The sequence below is a fragment of the Erithacus rubecula genome, assembly GCF_903797595.1.
Source record: "Erithacus rubecula genome assembly, chromosome: 3".
Taxonomy (NCBI): Eukaryota; Metazoa; Chordata; class Aves; order Passeriformes; family Muscicapidae; genus Erithacus; species Erithacus rubecula.
The window spans coordinates 1,117,056-1,138,188 of record NC_136689.1 but is presented as its reverse complement, the minus strand read 5'-3'; the positions used below and the strand labels follow the sequence as shown (position 1 = coordinate 1,138,188).

Genomic DNA, 21,133 nt, shown 5'->3' with positions numbered 1-21,133 from the left:
GCCCCCAACACCTCCAAACTCAGGGGCCTCCCAGCACAGACATTTCAGCAGGTTTCAAAAGCCTGGAATGTTTCTTTTCCTTATCTAATCCCAGCTGGAATCCACACAAACAAAATCCTGCACAAGGAGTTCCTCAGATGGGGAGGAGCCACCTCATTTTCCTTTGCTCCTGGAGTTTCTAGCTCAGTGTTCCAACTCTTTTTTAGGAAAATTCCAAATCCCCAAATTTCTCTGAGGGTGTTTTCCATGATTTTCACAAATTCTTTTCCAGCTTGAAAAGAATTACCCCAAAATGCCAACCTATGATGGAACCAAAAAATGCCCAGGGTTGGATATCCATTCTCAAGGATCTGATTTTTCCAGGATGGGGACGTGGATCTGTTGGGACAAAGTGGATACTCCTGGAATATTTGGGAATGGGATGGAAGGTGCAGTTGGGAATGGGATGGAAGGTGCAAAAAATTGGGATTGCTCACCAAAAATTGGGATTGCCCATCAAAAAAATTTGGATTCCTCATCAAAATATTTGGATTGCTCAGCAAAAAATTTGGATTCTTCATCGAAAGAATCAGGAATCTTCATCAAAAAAATTGGGATTGCTCATCCAAAAAATTGGGATTGCTCATCCAAAAAAAATTGGGATTGCTTATTTAAAAAAATAATTCTTCATGAAAAGATTCTTCATCAAAAGAATCAGGAATCTTCATCAAAAAAATTGCAATTGTTCATCAAAATATTTGGATTGCTCATTCAAAAAATTGGGATGGGTCATAAAAAATTTGGATTGCTCATCCAAAAATTGGGATTGCCCATCTTGGGATTCCTCATCAAAAAATTGGGATTGCTCATCAAAAAATGGGGATTGCTCATCAAAAAATGGGGATTGCCCATCGAAAAAATTTGAATTCTTCATTAAAAAATGTTGATTGCTCATCAAAAAAATTGGAATTCCTCATCAAAAAAATTGGGATTGCTCATCCAAAAAAATTTGGGATTGCCCATCAAAAAATTGGAATTCCTCATCAAAAGGCATAATCCCCTAATCAGAGCTGATCCCACCAGAAAAACTCTCCCATTCCCTCATCCCAGGCTGGCTCTTGGCTCCTGTGGAGTTTTCCCAAATTATTTTGGTTCCTGACAATTTCTGAGAGGTTTTCCCACTCACCTCTGGAGTTTTTCTGTGGATTCTGGCCAGAGCTTGAGGGGACAAAAAATAATTTGAGTGAGGGCAGAGACATTGAGGTAAGTGAGGAATAAAGGGAAAATAATCTTTAAAAGAGTGAATAAAATTTTGGGGTTTTTTTTTGCATCTGGAGAAAAATGTGGAGGTTCCAGATGTGATTGGGGAGGGAATAAGAGTTTGGAGAAATGGAAAAACTGGGATGAGCAGCAGGGACAGCAAGGGCAGGGAAGGGTGAAACCTCACAGCTCACTGTGCTGCTTTGGGGCAGCAAATTCCCAAGAAATTGGAGAAATTATTCCCATGGATAAATCCCAACTGTTTTAGAAGATGGAGCTGGAAAATCAAAGAAGGAAGGAAGGAATGATCCTCTGGAAGAAAAAATTTCCTGAAAGTGCCCAAGGCTGGGTTGGACATGGTTTGGAAAAACCTGGGACAGTGGGAGCTGGATTGGGATCAACCCTCCCACCCAAACCATTCCATGATTCCAGAAGATGATCCAGGACCTCAAACCCCTCATTCCTCTTCTCCCAACCCAGACAAAAAAAAATCTGGAAAGCAAATATAAATCTGTGGGAAGAGTTTTAGGGGTTCAGAGCCTCACTCCAACTCTCCAGGAGGATTCTCTGGAAATTCTCCCTGGCTGGATGTGAAAACATTTGAGAATTTCCCTCATCCTGTCCCACTTTTGCAGGGAATTCATTTTTCCAGAGTGTGGAATGATGCTGGAGAAAGAGCAAGGAAATAACAATTTACCAAAAAAAGGGGAAGTTTTTTCCCATAATTTGGGAGATTTCCCAATGGTTGGAGCTGTGAGCCAAGGGAAGAAGAGTGAGGATGGAATTGTTCATCCCTGGAAGTTTGGCACCAAGATGGGGCAGTTCTGTTTGCCATGGAATTCCTGGAATTTTTGGGATGGAAGAGACCTTAAGGATGTTCCAAATTCATCTTGGACACTTCCACTGTCCCAGGGTGCTCCAAGCCTTTCCTTGGACATTCCAGGGATCCAGGGGCAGCCACAGCTTCTCTGGGAATTCCATCCCAGTCCTTCTCCACCATCCCAGCCTGGAATTCCTTCCCCATATCCCACACAGCAACCAGGAGAGAGAGGACAAAAGATATTTTTATCCAGAATGGGAATTTCAACTCCCACAGGAGGGAAATGTTTCCCTAGCAGGAAATAAATATAAAAAAATGCAGGAAAAGGAGAATTTGATCCTTAAACTGAATAAAAATTCTTTCTAATATGGAGCTGATACTCAAAAGTGACCATTCCTGCCCCAAACAACAGTTTAAATGAATCCCTTTTTTTTTTTAATGCTGATTTCCAACAGTGGAAGCATCCCAACATTTTGGAAAAATTCCTTTGAAGCTGTTGGAGAAACATTCCAAGCACTGCCATTCCCAAGGGGCTCCATAAAACAACAACGTTACAAACTCTCCTTTTATCCCCCATTCCTTAAATCCCTGCTGGTGGATACAATCAGAAAGGGAAACAAAATCAAAATGTCCAAATTCCCTTTGAGAGGGATGCAAGGCTGGGACTGGGATGGAGTTTTCCAGTGGAAAGAATTCCAAGGAAGGATCTCCCACCCCTCGGTGCATCATCCCAAAAAAAAAACAAAAAACAGGATGTGCTGAAGAATTCCTCTTGCCCTCCAAATGCTGCAGAGAGGGAAAAGTTCCTCTTGGATGCAGTTTTAGGATGGTGGGAGGTGACAAAATCCTTGGAGCACCTGCTCCATCCCAAATCCCAGCAGTGGGGTTGGGGCTGCTGCTGGAATAAATCAGAGTTTCCAAGGAGAAGCTCCCCAAGTGCATGGCTGGAATTTCTGCACCTCGTGATCCTTTGATGTGGGGAAAAGCTGGAGAGGCTCTTTGGGATCATGTGGATGTGGAGAGGCTCACGTGGCCCCTCTGGCACTGGGATTCCCTGGGATTCCAGGGATGGGCAGGGTATCCAAGGGGATCCTTGCTCAGGGTCTGAGCTCATTCCCAACAGCAGCAAAAATTCACTGAACTATGAGAATCAAACTCTAAATCCCACAGATCTGAGAGAGGAATGGGAATTGCCCACCCTGCCTTGCTCTGAGTGCTTGGGAAAAGGATTCCAGCTGAAAAAATTCACTTTGCTGGGCTGGATTTGAGGCTCATCCCACCAAAGAATTGCTCCAGGCTCTGCAATTCCCATTTTTCCAGGAGGAAACAGGGAGGAATTAATCATTCCCTGACTGTTGGATCTGGCAGGGGGGATTTTGGATCTAAGGATTCTGAGTGAGTTTGCATTTTTGTGGATAAAAGGGATCCAGAATTTCTCACTCTTGGAGTCAGGGGCAGGTTTCCCAGATGAGTTTTCAGTGCCAGGGTTAAACTGAGAAAATTCCAAGTTTTATTCCAGGTTTAAACTGCGAAAAATTCTCTCCTTATGCCAGGATTAAAATGGGAAAATTCCCAGTTTTATGCCAGGGGTAAACTGGGAAATTTTGCTTCTTGTGGAAGGGTTAAATTGGGAAAAAAATCCCTTTCTTGACAGGGTAAACTGGGAAAATTCTCAGGCTTGTACAGGGGTTAAACTGGGAAAAAATCCTGGATTTATGCCAGAGTTAAACTGGGTAAAAATCCTTTCTTATGGAAGGGTTAAACTGGGAAAATGGCCAGTTTTATGCCAGGGTTAAACTGGGAATAATTTCCTTGTGCAGCTCCAGCAGTTCAGTGTTCTCTCCCTTTAATCCCTTTAATTTGGGGGAGGAATAAAATCAATGTAGATATAGAAATAATAAAGGCAGTTTAAATAAAGAAATTCAAAATCAATTACTTCCAAATAAATAAATAATAAATAGATAGCAAATAAATATATAATAAATAAAGAAATAAATTGAATAAATTATAAATAATGAAATGTCTCTAAGTAATAAAATATCCCTAAATTATAAAATATGTAGAAAACCAAATGGGATCTGAGGCATCCCTGGTTCAATCCCTGGATCAATTCCTGGACACCAAAACCTGGATGTGGCCATTCCCAGTTTATTCCCATTCCCTCCTGGCTCTGGAATTTCTGCATGAGGCCCCTATAAAATCCTTTTTTACTAATATTTCTAAACCTAGAAATGAGATTTTATTTGCTGTGGCCCTAAACCCACAGAGATCCTGGGAATCCCTGGGAAGGATTTCCCCAAATCCTCCTTAGTGGGAAAAGCAGCCAGATCCCATAAAAACCCCAGCAGAAGTTTTTGGGAATGATATTTCTGGGAATAACTGCCCAGAAATTCCCAAAGAAATTTCAAATTTCCCCACTCTCCCTAATGTGTAACTTTGGAATTGCTGCTGGAAAAGCAGATTTGGGATCCAGCTGGGATGGGAATGGGGTGGGAGGAGTGTGGGGTCACTGCTCTGAAATCCTTCAGCATCCCCTGGGATGGGATGGGATGGGATGGGATGGGATGGGATGGGATGGGATGGGATGGGATGGGATGGGATGGGATGGGATGGGATGGGATGGGATGGGATGGGATGGGATGGGATGAGATCACTGGGATGGGATGGGATGGGATCACTGGGATGGGATCAGTGGGATGGAATGGGATCAGTGGGACCAGTGGGATGGGATCAGTGGGATGGGATGGGATGGAATGGGATCAGTGAGATCAGTGGGATGGAATGGGATCAGTGGGATGGGATCAGCAGGATGGGATCAGTGGGATGGGATGGAATGGGATCAGTGGGATGGGATCAGCAGGATGGGATCAATGGGATGGGATGGAATGGGATCAGAGGGATCAGTGGGATGGGAATGGGATCAGTGGGATCAGTGGGATGGGATCACTGGGATGGGATCAGTGGGATCAGCGGGATGGGATCAGTGAGATGGGATGGGATCAGTGGGATCAGTGGGATGGGAATGGGATCAGTGGGATCAGTGGGATGGGATCAGTGGGATGGGATCAGTGGGATGGGAATGGGATCAGTGGGATCAGTGGGATGGGAATGGGATCAGTGGTATCAGTGGGATGGGATCAGCGGGATGGGATAAATTCAGAACCCAGCCCTTCATTCCCAACCCATCTGCCCGGGACCCGCTGCAATCCCAGTGGGGACCGGGGTCGCTCATCCCCGCGGGATCCCCCCGCAGCCGGGAATCCTTGGGGATTGCAGCGAGAGGCGGAGAAGGAGGCGGAGGAAGAGGAGGAGGCAGAGATCGCACCAAGAGCGGCCCTTTTTTTATCCCTTCCCCTCTCTGCCTCTCACAGGAAGCCCAACTCTACCTTCGCTTGGAAAGAGCCTTTCATAAACCCAGCTCAAGGCTCCCATTCACGGCCATGGAGCTGGGAAAAAAAAACGGGAATCAAAAAAAAAAAAAAAAAAAAAAAACAACCAGAGCGAGCGCAGAGTTTGGGGTTTCTTTCTTTTTTTTAATTTTTTTTTCTCTCCCTCTCTCTGTTTCTTTTTTCTTTGTAAATAACCCAGAAATTCTCGCAGCGAAAACTTGATGTTTTTACCGTCTGCTCCCCGAGAGAGAGATTGGAATTTTTCCCTCCTCGCTGCCGTGCAACTCCCAAATATCCGCGAGGAAAGCGGGAATAAAGGGGGGGAAAAAGGGGGGAAAAAACAAGGAGAAACTGGCTGGGAGTTAGATTTGTAAAGTTGAGTGAGTCAGCCCCGAGCCCGGCGCCTCTCTGTGTTTGCCCGCGTGGTGCATCCCTGGCCGGCTCTGTAACCCTTTCCCAGCCTGGCTTCTCCTCCCAGCATGGAAAAACCAGCAGGGAATTCCGGATCCCGCAGCAATTCCCAAATAATCCCTCCCCCCACAGCTCGATTTGGGGAGGGGGGAGCGGGTGGGTTGGGATTCTTTTTAATTTTTTTTTTTTCTAATTTATTTTTTTCGCAGCGGAGTTTTATGAATGAAAGTTCCTGCTGAGCTGGGTGTGATATCCCAGTTCTGGAAGTTGGGAATGCTGGAGAAATTCAGGATGGGAGAAGAGGGGTGGGTTCAGGGGGGATGAGCTTGGGCAGCTCCAAAATCCTTCTCCCGATTTTTGGGGATCTTGGGATCTGCCGGACAACTCTGCGACCCTGTGGATAAGGGGGGAAAAAAATTATTAATTCACAAAATCAAAATAACCCCAAATCCCGAGGATTTCAGGGAGTTTCGGAGTGAAGGCAAAGAGATTGTGCTACGGGGGAATAAATTAAATAAAACCCCCAAAAGTCCTAAAATAAAGGACGGGGAAGGGGTGGAAGGAGAGGCAGGGAATGTTCAGCCCCACGTTTGCAATCGGCTTTTCCAAACTGCAGCTCCTTGGAGGCAGAGAGGAAGAGAGAAGCGAAAAAAATTCCCGATTTCTCCCTAAAAAACAGAGAATTCCCTGGCTGGCAAAACCAACTTTTTGGGACAGCCACGCCAAAACCCCCTCTCAGTGCCACCGCTGAAGCGAAGGTAAACGCGGAGGGAAAATATTCCCAACTTTCCGAGGCTTTTTGGAAATTTGGGATTTGTTTGCGTGCGGCGGAGAGAGGAGGAGAGGCAGGAAAAAAAAATGCAAAACCCAAAAATAAAAGAGACGAGAGCGGGGGGGAGTTTGGGGGTTTTTTGTCCCCTCGGCGAGCGAAAAGATAAAATTACTGCGGCTAAAAATAAAGCGGTGGTTAAAGGTTCCCCCTCCCTCCCTCTCGCATCTCCCACCCCTTCCAGCCCTCTCCCTGCTCCCTCCCTCCTTCCCTCCCTCCCTCCTTCCCTCCCTCTCCCGCTGCCTCCTCCGTGTTTGCGTTTGACAAAGAAATGATTTGAACTTCCCGGAGCCGCAGAAAATCGGGATCCCGAGGCGCAGCCGGGCCCATATGGATGTGATTTGCCCCGGCGGGTCGCGGCCGATCGGGCGGCACCGGCGGCGGCGGCGCTGAGCGGCTCCGCTGCTTCTCCCCATGGGCTCCGCCGCGGAATTTTGGGAGCTGCCCGCCACTCCAGCCATGAGAAAACGAGGAAAAGCACCGGGATCTCTCGTCATGTGCTTGTCTGGTTGAAAACTGGGCAGCCGAACAAACAGGAAAAAAAAAAATATATATATAATAATAAAATAATAATAATAAATCGCTGGAGGGGCACGGCAGGGAGGACAAGGAGAAAATCCGCGCCGCTGGAATTCCGAGCTCGCCTCCTCCTGCTTCCCTGCGCGAGGCTGGATGCTGGAAGCAGCCCCTTGGATATGGGATCATATTTGGTGTATCCCAGCCTGGGTTTGATCCTCTGCTGCTCCGTGCTCAGCTCCGTTTACGCGCTGGTGAGTCGCAATTTTGTTTTAATTTTTTTTTTTTTTTTTTTTTTTCCCCCTCAGTACGGATTCTGCCTGAAGGATTAAAAAGCTTGTTTGGGGTTTTTGGGAGTGCAGCGGGGCTGCAGTGAAAATGTCTGTGTTTCCCAAGAGTTGGGATCACTTGGAAAGCTCCGGGCAGGACGTGTGAGGTTTGACAGGGATCTGGGACAGCGGCTGGGGCAGCATTTCAGGGTCTGCCTGTGGAGAAAGGACAACTTTGCTTTTTTCTTTTATTTTTTTATTTTTTTACTTTTTTTTCCCCTTTTTAATTTTTTACTCTGCTTTTATTTTTTTTTAATTTCTCATTTGTTTTTTTCCTTTTTTTCTCCTTTTTTTTCCCTATTCCTTTTGTATATTTCTTTTTAATTTCTTCCTTTTCCTTCACTTTTTCTCTTCCCATTCCCTTCCCCTTTCCCTTCTTCCCTTCCCCTTCTCCTCCATCCTTCTCCCTTTCCTTCCTTTCCACCCCTCCAAGACAATTTCATTCCCAATCCATCTCCTTTCCCTACAAATCTCCTTCATCCCAATGAAACAGAACCTTTCCTTTGGAATGAAATTCAGGGAAAACAGGGAAATTGTAGGAACCTTTTTCTCCTTGGCACTTTCCACCCCTTCCTGCACACACCAGGCTCTCCAAGGCTGGAAAACCAGGATAAATCCATCCAAACTGGGAGATGATTTAAAACCTGCAGCTCCAAAACCTTCAGGAAGCAGAGAAGGGACATTTCCTTGAGCCAGTGCTGGAATTCTGCTGTGACAGGAGCTCTCCTGGCTTTCCCCATCCCTGGGATTCTCACTCCTGCTCCCATTTCCCAGAGTTTTCCAGTGCAGGAAGGAGCAGGACACCCATGGAAAGGGGGATCTGCTCTCCAGGAGGGATGGAAATGGGATTGGGATTGGGATTGGGATCATTCCTGATCCTCCAGGATCCACCAGCCTGGGCCTTATCCCTGGATTTGGTGCTTTGGAATCTTGTGCAGAGCTGCTAGGGGGAGGTTTCCAGCTTTTCCAGCAGGAAATTTCTCCATAATAAATGAGAAGGATCAGTCCCTTGGAAAAGAATCCCTGTCCAAATCCATCCCTGTTAAATGTGTGCAGAAACCTTCCAAAATCCAAAGAAAATAAGAGAAATCAGGGAAACCACTTGGAGATTTGTTGGGATTTCAAGGGTGGATGAGGTTTTTCCCTAAATTCCAGGGCTGGATCAGCATCTCCTGACTTTGGGGCCGTATCCAGGTCCTGCAGCACCTGCTCCAAAATTCCTGCAACTCCTGGGACTGGGAAAATCAGAACTGGGAAGCAGCCAGGCTGGAGCTGGGGAAATTTTGGGATGCAAAGAAACTGGGCAAGGCTGCATCTCCCATTCCCATTCCCATTCCCAGCTCACTCCTCTCTCCCAGTGCACCCAGTATCAGCTGCCTCCAAGCCACAGTGGGATTTTTTTGGGATATTCCATCCCAAGAGATCCTTTCCATCCCAGGGATGAGCTGGGAGGTGCCCCCCATATTCCCAGGGCTGGCTCAAGGTGAGCTGGACCTGGGCAAAAATTGGGAACAGCTCTTCCAGAATCCCATAGGGCTGAGAAATCCATGGAACTTGCTGGAAAAACTCAGGAAATTTCCTAAAGTCCTTCCTGGATTTGCTGATCCTGTGAGTCTTTTCCAAAAAAATTCCCTTCAGATTTTTTTACTGATTTCAGGTCCAAACCCTGCTTGGTTTAGTTAGGCCAGGTTTAAGTTACTTTTTCAGATACTTTTCTAACCACTCTTGACAGCAGAAGGGATTCCCAGAGGGTTCCTAAATCCATCCTGACATCCTGAGTGTCCCCCCTTAGGCAGGATAATGTCACCCCTTGTCACCCCCTGTCCAAAAATCGCCTCCAGTCTGGTTTTTATTGGAGCTGCTGCTTCTTCTTCCAGCTAATCAGATTTTTAAACAGATTTTGGAAAGAGGGAATAGGATTGAGAGTGGTCAACAGGGAGAGACTTTATGTATTTATTATAAAATTTGTTATTATTACTATTTATTATAAAATGTATATTAATATTCATTATAAATCTTGTTGTCATTATTACTTACTAGAAAATTTGTTGCCATTATTTACGAAGGGGTCATAAATAAATTTGATATTTGCTCAGTGGCTCTGAGGGATTTGCTGCCATAAATTTTCCCTTTCCTGGGAACAACAAGGAAAAACCCACGGGGAAAAACAGCAGGATGGGGATGCAGGGATTTAATCCCGGCTCTGGGCTGAGCTTAAAGGGAAGATCAGAGCAGAACCAAATTTTGGGCTTGGATCAGGAGATTCCAGAGCACAAATCTTGGGATTCTGCTTTGGGATTTCTGCAGCTCCCTGATGTTGGGATGGGGCAGAGCCCAGCCCCGCGCTGCCATTCCCGATATTCCAAAGGGAATTACGGGATGGCAAATCCTCTTCATCTTTTATCCCAGCCGGGGAGGGAAACCCGGGAAAAAATTTTTAAAAAATCTGAGAAGGAGAGAGAAGTGTGGGAAATGAGGGTGCCCTTCCCTGAGGCTCAAATCGCTCAAATTCTGGGATTTGGGGGATATTTGGGGTGGGGGAAATGTTTGGGTTTTGTCCCAGCTCTCCTGACAATCCAGAGAATTCTTTCCAACTTTTCCCTGGACCAGCCCGAGCGCTGCTGGACAATGAGAGGCTGGAACCCAGCGGGGTGAGGGTGGAAATGAGGGATAATTCTGCTCTTTAGTCCCAAGATTAAGGAATTAAGACCGGCCTAAAGTGGAGAGCTCTGCAAAAACGGGTGTGAGGAGAACTTGTGGCAAAAGGAGATTTAAAAGTCGGGTCTGACAGCAGCAGGGCTCAGGAGAAGGGAAATGTAGGAATTGTTTTTATTTGGCAGAGGGAAAATCTCCCCGTGTTATAAATGGTTGGATTTAGGATCCAAGAGATCTTTTTGAACTAATCCTGGGATTCAGGGAGCAAAAATCTCCCAGGTTTGCTCTTCCAAACCTTTTATTTTCCCTTTGATTCCTCCTTTTGCTCAGCCTGGGAGATCCCAGCCTTGTTATCATTGGAATAGATATTAATTAATCAATCAATTAATCAATTATTATTAATAATAATAATAACACAGCAGCCTCCTGTAGGGCTTGGGACCAGAAAATCCCAATTTTGGGAAGGGAATGGGTGGGAAAAGGAACCATTCCCAGGAAGGAAGGAAGGAAGGAAGGAAAATGTTCAGCCTCGGAATACAACCCATAATAAAAATTAAAAATAAAATAAGAATGAGAATAAAATTGAATAATAATAAGAATAAGAAAACAAGAAGAATAATAAAATGTAAATATAAATATAAATATTAAATTAATATTAATATAATAGAGATATTCAAAATAATAGTAGAAAATATAATAAAAATAATGGAAATAGCAAAAATAAAAATAATAAATAGTCCTGTATGGAAATCCCACAAATCCCAACTTCATGAAGCCAAGACAGGCCCCAATCACTGGGAAATGTCCTTTTCCTAGGCACATTCCTGGGAAGGAGCCCATCCCTGCTCCCACAGTTCTGAGGGACACTCAGTTATTGCACTGGGGATAAGATGAAATCCCTGGGTCTGAACCTCTCCAGCAGCAAAAGGAAAAAAAAAAAAAAAAAAAAAAAAAAAAAACAAACCCAAAACAAACAAACAAACAAAACCCAAGGAGAAAAAAAAATAAAAAATAAAAAATTTAAAAAAAACAAAACAAAACAAAAACAAAGAAAACAAACAAAAAAAAAAAAAATGGAGGGCAGGGGTGGCCCTGGAGCAGCAGTTGTTGTTTGGTTTGTGTCGTCCCAGAAATAGCCCCGAGGGGTTTTTTGGGATCAGCGGGATTATCCCGGCTGTGCCTGCAGGGATCCCCCAGACAGGACAGCTGGAGCCACCAGGGCCACCCCCTGTCCCTGGGAGGGACATCCCAGAGATTGTCCTGGGATTGTCCCTCTGGAGGATTCCCATCCCTCAGAGAGTTCCCTGGAATTCAATCCAGCTGGAATCAGGCCCCATTTGCAGAGGGATTTGGGACACGTTGGACACCCTGAAATCCCAGCTGTGGGTGAGGGGGAAACCTGTCCTGGCACTGGAAACTCCATCCCATCATCCCATGGATCCCATCCCATCCCATCCCATTATCCCATCCCATGGATCCCATCCCATCATCCCATCCCATCCCATCCCATCCCATTATCCCTTCCCATCCCATCCCATTATCCCATCCCATCCCATCCCATCCCATCCCATTATCCCTTCCCATCCCATCCCATTATCCCATCCCATCCCATCCCATCCCATTATCCCATCCCATCCCATTGATCCCATCCCATCCCATCCCATCCCATTATCCCATCCCATGGATCCCATCCCATCATCCATCCATCCCATCCATCCATCATCCATCCATCCATCCATCCATCCCATCCCATCCCATCCCATCCATCCCATCCCCATCCCTTCCCATCCATCCCATCCCATTGATCCCATCCCATCCCATCCCATCCCATCCCATCCCATCCCATCCCATCCCATCCCATCCCATCCCATCCCATCCCATCCCATCCCATCCCATCCCATGGATCCCATCTCATCCCATCCCATCATCCCATCCCACCTCCCTCTCCAAACTTTCCCCCAAATCCCAAAGTTTGGAGCTTTTCCACCGTAACAATCCCAAAGGTTCAAACATCTCCCACAAAAACACATCCAAAGGAATTTTGGCCTCTGGGAAACAATCCCTGGATCCGTGTCTGGGGCAGGGGAGGGGTCAGGAATTGCTGACTCAGCAGCCCAGGCTCCTTATCTGCTTTTCTGTCCCGATGCTGATCCGGGCTCCCGATGTTATCTCAGCTCCCTCCTCCCTCCCTCCCTCTCTCTGAGAATTCCTGGGGCTTTCTCTGGAGACACAGCCCCACTTGGATCTGGAAGGGCAGGGTTGGATGTCAGAGTGTCCTTAAAAAACCTTCCCTTCCCTTCCCTTCCCTTCCCTTCCCTTCCCTTCCCTTCCCTTCCCTTCCCTTCCCTTCCCTTCCCTTCCCTTCCCTTCCCTTCCCTTCCCTTCCCTTCCCTTCCCTTCCCTTCCCTTCCCTTCCCTTCCCTTCCCTTCCCTGAAACTTCCCTGAAACTTCCCTGAAACTTCCCTGAAACTTCCCTGAAACTTCCCTGAAACTTCCCTGAAACTTCCCTGAAACTTCCCTTCCCTGAAACTTCCCTTCCCTGAAACTTCCCTTCCCTGAAACTTCCCTGAAACTTCCCTTCCCTGAAACTTCCCTTCCCTGAAACTTCCCTTCCCTGAAACTTCCCTGAAACTTCCCTTCCCTGAAACTTCCCTGAAACTTCCCTGAAACTTCCCTGAAACTTCCCTGAAACTTCCCTGAAACTTCCCTTCCCTGAAACTTCCCTGAAACTTCCCTTCCCTGAAACTTCCCTTCCCTTCCCTGAAACTTCCCTGAAACTTCCCTGAAACTTCCCTTCCCTGAATCTTCCCTTCCCTTCATTTTTGCTTGGGACTGAAATAGGATTTGGGAGTTTGGGTTTGTTTTTTTTTTTTTAATTTAATTCTTTTCTGTGTTTAACAAAACACCTAAAATTCAGCTCATGATTCTCATGGATTGAGGGATGAGTGATTTCTGGGGAATTCCCACCTGGAAGAGGACAAATGATCAATGAATTGTGATTTGTGGGATTTGGGGAATCTCTGGCACTTTCAGGTTATGTCCCTGCTCATTCCAGAGGGGATGGATAAAGTGGTCTTTAAATGTCCCTTCCAACTCAGAATATTCCACAATTCCATGATTTAATCACTTTATTGCCTGGATTCATCAAACCTGGGAATGGGGCTGGGAGCAGAGCTGGAGTGGGATATTCCTTAGGGATTGCTGGATCTGGGAACTCCCTTGGAGCCTGGATTTGTTCCATTCCCATGCTCAGGATCAGACCCTGCTCCATCATTTTTTGTCACAATTCTGGGACAAAGAATCAACATTTTTTTCCACAGAGCTGAATCCTGATCCTTGTGGGCACATGGAATTCCCCCAAAGGAAAAGCTGGGTCTGGTTCACCCTCAGCTTCACTCCCACCCAGCCCACATTGCTTCATTTTCCATAACCCCAAAACCTGGGAATTGTCTGGAACACAATTCAGGGATACAGCTGGACCTGGCAGGGAATTCTCAGCTGTAGGAAATAATTAATTAATTAATTAATTAATTAATTAATCTTCTGAATTAAAGCACCTTATCAAAGAGCTGAGCATTAATTTCCTTTCTTAGAATCCCAGAATTTCAGGATGGAGTAGCTTGGAAGGGACCTTAAACTTCATCCCACTATTCAGATCTTTCATTTTTCAAAGGCACAAATAAAATCCCCAAATTCACTGAAAATTCCTGACTGATTCCCATCAATCTCACTTTAATTACCTGAATCCCTGACTTCCTTCTCTGTTCCTAAATCCCAACCCAGCACACAGAGGAATTTGAGTGGATTTGAGACTCTGAGCAAGGACACAACCTCCTTGTCCCAGGTTTATTCTGAGACTCAGATCAATATCCATTACAAGGAGCTTTTATTTTGTGGGTTGCAATTCGACCCTGCTCAGTAAAAATGCAGGAAAGTGATCCCTAAAATAAAAGTGGGAGGGAGCTGACAGAGGTGGGACTTCCAGTGTGTTTGTATATGGATCTCTAATGGCTTTAAACTGGAAAAGGTGAGGGATTTTAGGATGGAATTCCCAGAGATGCTGTGGCTGCCCCTGGATCCCTGGAATGTCCAAGGCCAGGCTGGAGCAGCCTGGGATAATGGGAGGTGTCCCTACCCATGGAATGGGATGATCCCATAAAATTATTCTGATTTTCAGGTCTCTCCCAGCCCAAACCATTCCAGGCTAACACAGACACAGCTGATTTTCCCACCTGCTGATTTCCCAGAAATTTTTATCCAGGATAACCCCTGGATTGGGATGGGGCAGGACTGGGTGGGCCTCAGGGTGTTTTTCCCTTGGCTGTACAATCCCATGGGATTTGGTACAAAACTGGGATGTGTTTGTGCATCCAAGGGAGAGCAAGGGTGTCCCTGCACAGCTGGGGATGGGAAGGAAAGGAATTCTGTAAATGGAGAAATCCGGGTGGGAAGGGAGAGGATCCTCCAGATGGAGAGAAGGGGAAGATGAAGAGAATTCTCCCAGTGATCTCAGTTAGATGGGAAGGGAGAGAATTCTCCCAAAATTCCCAGCCGGATGGGAAGGGAAAGGATTCTCCAGATGGAGAGAGGTGGATGGGAAAGGAGAGAATGATGAGAAGGGAGAGGATTCTCCAGATGGAGAGATCCCAGTTGGATGGGGAGAGGATCCTCCAGATGGAGAGAAGGGGAAGATGAAGAGGATTCTCCCAGTGATCCCAGTCAGATGGAAAGGGAGAGAATTCTCCCAAAAATCCCAGCTGGATGGGAAGGGAGAGGATTCTCCAGATGGAGAGATTCCAGTTGAATGAGAAGGGAAAGGATTCTTCCAGTGATCCCAGCTGGATGGAAAGGGAGAGAATTCTCCCAAAAATCCCAGTTGGATGGGAAGGGAGAGGATTCTACAGATGAAGAGATTCCAGTTGGATGGGCAGGGAAAGGATTCTCCCAGTAAAGAGAAGGTGATGGGAAGGGAGAGAACTCTCCCAGTGGAAAGATCCCAGTTTTCCAGCCACATCTCCAAGCCCTGGTGATCTCCAGCATCTCCTGTGGTGCCTCCTGCCCCGGGCAATGAGGGGCTCAGTGAGGTGGGAATGTCCCTCCTGCTCCCTGGGAGGGAGGATGGACACTGGAAAAATGGATTTTCCAAACCACACGACAGGGCTGGATCCCACTGTGGATTTGGAGCTGCCAAATCACCTCTGAGATTTGGGGAAATTGAGTTCCAGTATTTAAAGTAGATTGGTCAGGAATTTTTTTTTTTTTTTCTTCTCTGTTCCCCAAATTTCTTCCTGATTTTGCCTCAGCATCATTGAATAAATTGAATTTTAATGTCCTTTCCATGGAGTTTGGAAGCAGGAAATCAGCACCCTGAGCTGTGCATTCCCAAATTTCTGTGCCACAAAGCAGAAAGGTGACTCAGGCTGCTGGAAAATGGGAGGGACCAGAGGTTTGGGGGTTTTTAAATTTTTTTTTTTTTCAGGTGGTGGAAAAGCAGCAGAGTTCCCATGTTTGGGTCAGTGCCAGGGAATGGGATGGCAGGAGAATCTCCATGGGGGATAAGGCAGGCTCTGCCAGCTGCCCTGACTCAGCAGCCCCGGGCTGATAAGGGACTGATAAGGGGCTGATAAGGACAGCACAGCCCCAGGGTGACCCGTCTGTCACCCCGGCAGGGCTGGGGACACGGGGGCCAAAACAGGGACACTCCCAACTCCTCCTTCCAGTGTTCCTCAAGGTGAATCCCCCTTCTCCCCATCCCTCCTGGAATTCCAGCAGGTATTGGGAATCCCTGCCTAGAAAAGGACAAATGATCAATGAATTGTGATTTGGGGAATCTCTGGCACTTTTAGAGCCACTTAGGAATATTTTTAGGGCCATTTTAGATTATTTTCCTGCTCATTCCAGAGGGGATGAATAAAGTGGCCTTTAAATGTCCCTTCCAACCCAGAATATTCCACAATTCCATGATTTAATCATTTTATTGTCTGGATTTATCCTCCTGGCTGGGAGGATTCCCAGGATTGCAGCAACCCTGGAGTGAGGGGATAAGAGAATGGGGAATTCCAGAGATGATCAGCTGGATTTGGGGAATTCCAGAGGTGAGCAGCTGGATTTGGGGGATGAGAGAATGCTGGAGCCTGGCTGGCTGGATTCAGGAGAGGAGGGAGATCCTGGAACTGATTATCTGGAGCTGGGATATGAGGGAATAAGTCCTGGAAGTGCTGGAATATTGATGGAAATCCTGGAAGAGGGAAGGGAAAGGAAAAGGAAAAGGAAAAGGAAAAGGGAGAAGGAAAGGGAAAGGGAGAAGTAGAAGGACCTTTCAATGGATTTCCCAGCTCTGCTCCACAATTCCAGAGGGGAGGACTCCCTGTTTTTTAATCTGTTGAGCCTCTACTTTGATTTATTTTCCTTTTTGTCCCCTTATTCTGGCACTCTGAAATTCATCTCCAGCTTCTTCCTGCTGCCAGGGCAGGTAAATTTTAATTGGGAATTTTGCATCTCTCCATAAATAACTCTGGAAATTGAGGCTCGAGGAAAACCACTCCTGAAACACAGCAGAGAAAAGAATAAGAACCCTAAATCCTGATATTGCCCCTGTCCTTAAAGGGGAAAAAGAGCAAGGAAATCCTATTATCTCTATCCTGGGTGTCCTTCAGCAATTCCCCCTCTGGAAGCAGCTCACAAAGGAGATATCCAAAGATTTGGGGGAATTCCTGGAATTAAAAGCTCTTTTGCTGTTTGGTTTTTTATTTTTTTTAAACCTTATCCAGTTGGTCACTGTGGGGTAGAGGGAAGTGCCAGGGCAAATTAGAAAGATCCCAAAAATGCACATTTTAATTCCTGTGGGGATTTGTGTGTACAGGAATAGGGACTCTCCTGGAAATGCCTCAGCAAGGAATGGGTGGGATTTCTTCAGTGTTTTGGGATTTTGTTGCATTTGTGGTGTTCCCAGTGGGAAGATTTGGATGTCAGAGTTTTTGTGGTCAGGTTTGGGAAATGCACCTTTGGAAAGTGCCAGAGCTGCACTTTGGGTGTGAATTAAATTTTAAAATATTCAAAAAATGGGTCCTGAAGGGGATCAGGGGATGGTTACAGTCAGGACTCCAGAGCCCAAAGGAATCAGAAAATCCTGGAATGGTTTGGGTTGGAAGGACCTTGAACTCATCCCATTCCCAAGGGCAGGGACATCTCCCATTATCCGAGATTTTTCCCATTTTTTTGGACATTCCAGGGATCCAGAGGCAGCCACAGCTTCTCTGGGAATTCCATCCCAGCCAGGAATTCCTTCCCAAATGCCAAATCACTCCTTGTTGTTTCTCTGAGTTTGTTAGGGATTACAGAGACAACCTGGACTAAGTGATCCCAGATATTCCAAGGAGCTGAGTGATCATCTCCCAGCAGGACAATTAATTAGGATAATTAGGATGATGAGGAAGCTGCCTACTCCTCCTCTGGTTCCTCTTGGCTGGATTTTTTTCCAGGCAGACACTCCCTCATGCCCTGCTCCCTTTTTATCCTGGGATGTCTCCATGGTGGGAATTTCTCCCTGGAGCTGCTGGGGAGGGATGCAGATCTTTCCATGGAGGCACTGAAGGCTCCATTCATTCCTTGGAGTCCTCTAGAGGCACCCAGGGTGTCCAAGAAACCTTCCCAGGGAGGGCAGAGCTGGCTGGGGACCAGGGGAAGCCATGGAGCATCAAGTAGCACTCAACACCTCACTTCCAGCAGCCTCTGGAAAAGCAGGAGTTGGAATTTTGCCATCAGCAGGACAGCCCCTGGAAAGGGAGCAGCACCCTCACAAACAGGTTCTGTCTCTCTCTGTTGACTGAGTGTCTTGGTTTGAAGGACAGGTGTCTGCCAATAAAGGCAGAAACTTCTTTTATAAATGGAGAATGTAAACCTTCTCCCTCCAAATTATTATGATTTTGAAATTAAGGGGCTCTCAGGCAAAGAGATGGGAATTAGGAATAACAGTTCTTTGCTAGGAAAATTAAAATAGCAATGCAGTATTACAAAGAACAATCCCAACCCTGCCAGAGTCAGAATCCAAGCTGGCACAGTCAGTCAGTCAGGGTGGTGGCACAGTCCCATTCCATGGTGCTGCATCCTCCTGCAGGGGCAGATGTGGCTCAGCTGCAGCAGTGCTCCTGGAGAAGGTGCAGTTTCCTCTGAAGCTCCAGGGATGATAGTGGAAGGTCTGGCTTTCCTCTGGAATCCAGTGGAAAGAAGGTTCCTTGGTGTCCAAAATCTCAGTTTTTCTCTGGGTAGGAAAGGCTTGGCTCCTGCCCTGGCTGGAGCATCTCCCAGTGGGATGATGGAATTTTATCAGTCATGCACTGGGACTCAGTGGCCATGAACAGGAGATATCTGCTGGAGGGAGGATGGGCTGTGGGAAGATAAAGATGATTGCCCAGCTGGTTTAAAGATGCCCATTAGCAGAGAATATGTGCCAGGAGATAAAGATCACTGCCACACCCAGTTTTTAACAATGGCCCATTAACAGGAGATATCTCCCACAGGGATAAGAATCGCTGCCACACCCAGTTTCTAACAATGGCCCATTAACAGGTGATAGCTCCTGGATGAAGGGTGGGTCATGGGAAAGATAAAGATGATTGCCCAGCTGGTTTAAAGATGGCCCAGCAAGGGTGGGAATTATATCCTTCCTTTCTTTCCTGAATATTGGACTCCAGATTTAACAGGGTCTTTCCAACCTTGATGATTCCATGAGATAAAAAATCAAAAATGTTTTTGGTAAGGGGAAAAAAAAAAATCCGGAATTCAGGGATTTATCTGTAAATGAAATTCAAAGATCAGAAGAAAACATCCAGTTGAGCAGGGATTTCTGGGAAAATTGTTGCACATCCCTATAATCTCCTTGCATTTTCATGGAATGCTGGAGAGTAGTTGGTCCAATCCCAGGAATATTCTCAGAAACATCTGGAAGCACAAATAAAATCTCCTGTCTCAGGCTGTGCTTCCCTGGGTTTGAGCTCAGCTCTATTGGACATGGAGAGATTGGAGAAAGATGGATAGAAATTCCCATTAACATTCATTTCCCGTTAATTCATCATTAACAGACACTGCTTGTGAGACAAGGCCCACATCTCCCCAAAAAATAAAAAAATGGATAAAAGCTGAAAGCCTCCACTCACTCCACAATTAATCCCAAATATTCCCTTAAGGTCACCAAGATCTGAAACCTCCAATTTTTAGCCCCAAATCCCAGTGATTAATTCAGTTCTGGAGGGAAATTTGGGATCAAGGCATGGGAACAGCAGGAGTTGACCCACAGGAGAAAGGGATGAGAATATTTCATCTCACTTTTACAAACCATGGAGGTTTTTCATGTGGCATTTCAGAGTTCTCATGCCATGGAATTTTGTGAATTTTGTGTGTCCTGCTGCTCATTCCTGGAAACACCCTGGGCTGGATGTTCAACCTTTGGGTGGTTTCACCCCTGCTCATCATTTCAGGCCCTGGGGTGACTTTGAGAAGCTCCTTCCCTTTTTTTTTTCTGCCTCTTCCCTCCTTCCTCCAACTTCCTTCTTTCAGCTTCTTTGGAAGCATCCAGGGAATTCTCCCCAAAACAATTTCCCAGGCAATTGCTGGTCCCTGAGCCAGGTTTGGGTAGATTTGTGGGGGTTTTGTGGCTCAGGGCAGGGCAGGAATGATTTCCACTTGGGAAGGATCCCCCGTGGATCCAGAGGTGTGGAATTCAGGGACACTCTGAGATTCAGCTGCCAAATCCTGCTCACTTCCTACAATTCCCTAAAATCAGCTGTAATCAGGTGGGGCTTGGTCCCTTCTTCCAAAAAATCAGTGATGGAAAAGGAGGAAAAGCTTCCAGCTGTGCCAGGGGAGGCTCAGGTAGGATATTGGGAATATTCCTCATGGAAAAGCTTCTCCAGCCCTGGCACAGGTGGATTTAACATCCACGTGGATGTGGCAGAGAGCAGCAGAGACACAGCAGGAATCAGAGGGAAAAACAAGGATGGGGCTGGAATTCCCTTGGGAAAACTCCTCATCTCTGGGCTGGATGGAGCCTGGCCAGGGAAGCTTTCTGCTCCCTCCAAATGAGCCAGGATGGGAGGGAGGGGGGAAAGGAATCCCAGTTAATGGATTTGAGGGATCATTAGGACAGGAACTGGCCCCGGCAGCCGCTCGAAAATTCCCATTTTCCATTTCCTCCTGCACCAGAGTGCTCCTGGATATTGAATCAGGCTGAGCAGGAAAAGATGGGATTGGGTTTGTTTCATCCCAAATTTTCTCCTGGTTCTCCTTATTTCCCATGGAAAAACCTGGGGAATATTTAGGAGAGGCAGCTCCCAGTTTTCTTTGGATCAAACATCCCTCTTGAAAATTCCCATTTTCCCTTTTCCCCTGCACCAGAGTGCTCCTGGATATTGAATCAGGCTGAGCAGGAAAAGATGGGATTGGGTTTGTTTCATTCCAGATTTTCACCTGATTCTCTTTTTTATCCATGGAAAAACCTGGGGAATATTTAGGAAAGGCAGTTCCTGATTCCATTTGGATCATCCCTTCCAAAAATTCCCATTTTCCATTTGCTCTCCTGCACCAGAGTGCTCCTGGATATAATTTCAGGCTAAGCAGGAAAAGCTGGTTTGGGGTTTTTTGCATCCCAATTTTTCTCCTGATTCTCCTTTTCTCCCATGGAAAAACTGGGGGAATATTTAGGAGAGGCAGCTCTCAGTTTTCTTTGGATCAAACATCCCTCCTGAAAATTCCCATTTTCCCTTTTTCCCTGCACCAGAGTGCTCCTGGATATCATTTCAGGCTAAGCAGGAAAAGCTGGTTCTGGGTTTTTTGCATCCCAAATTTTCTCCTGATTCTCCTTATTTCCCATGGAAAAACCTGTGAACCTGGAGAATATTTAGGAGAGGCAGCTCCTGGTTCCCTTTGGATCAAACAACCCTCCTGAAA

General features: G+C 46.2%; 1 protein-coding gene across 1 annotated transcript in view; it reads left to right on the top strand.

Moving 5' to 3' along the window:
• Positions 1–7,293: 7,293 nt before the first annotated feature.
• PTH1R (parathyroid hormone 1 receptor) overlaps positions 7,294–21,133 on the top strand; it is a 78,167-nt gene continuing 64,327 nt past the window's right edge. The window contains exon 1 of the mRNA XM_079302811.1: positions 7,294–7,458. Within this exon, the coding sequence (XP_079158937.1) occupies positions 7,384–7,458 (75 nt within the window). The 5' untranslated portion in view covers positions 7,294–7,383. The remainder of the gene's footprint in view (positions 7,459–21,133) is intronic.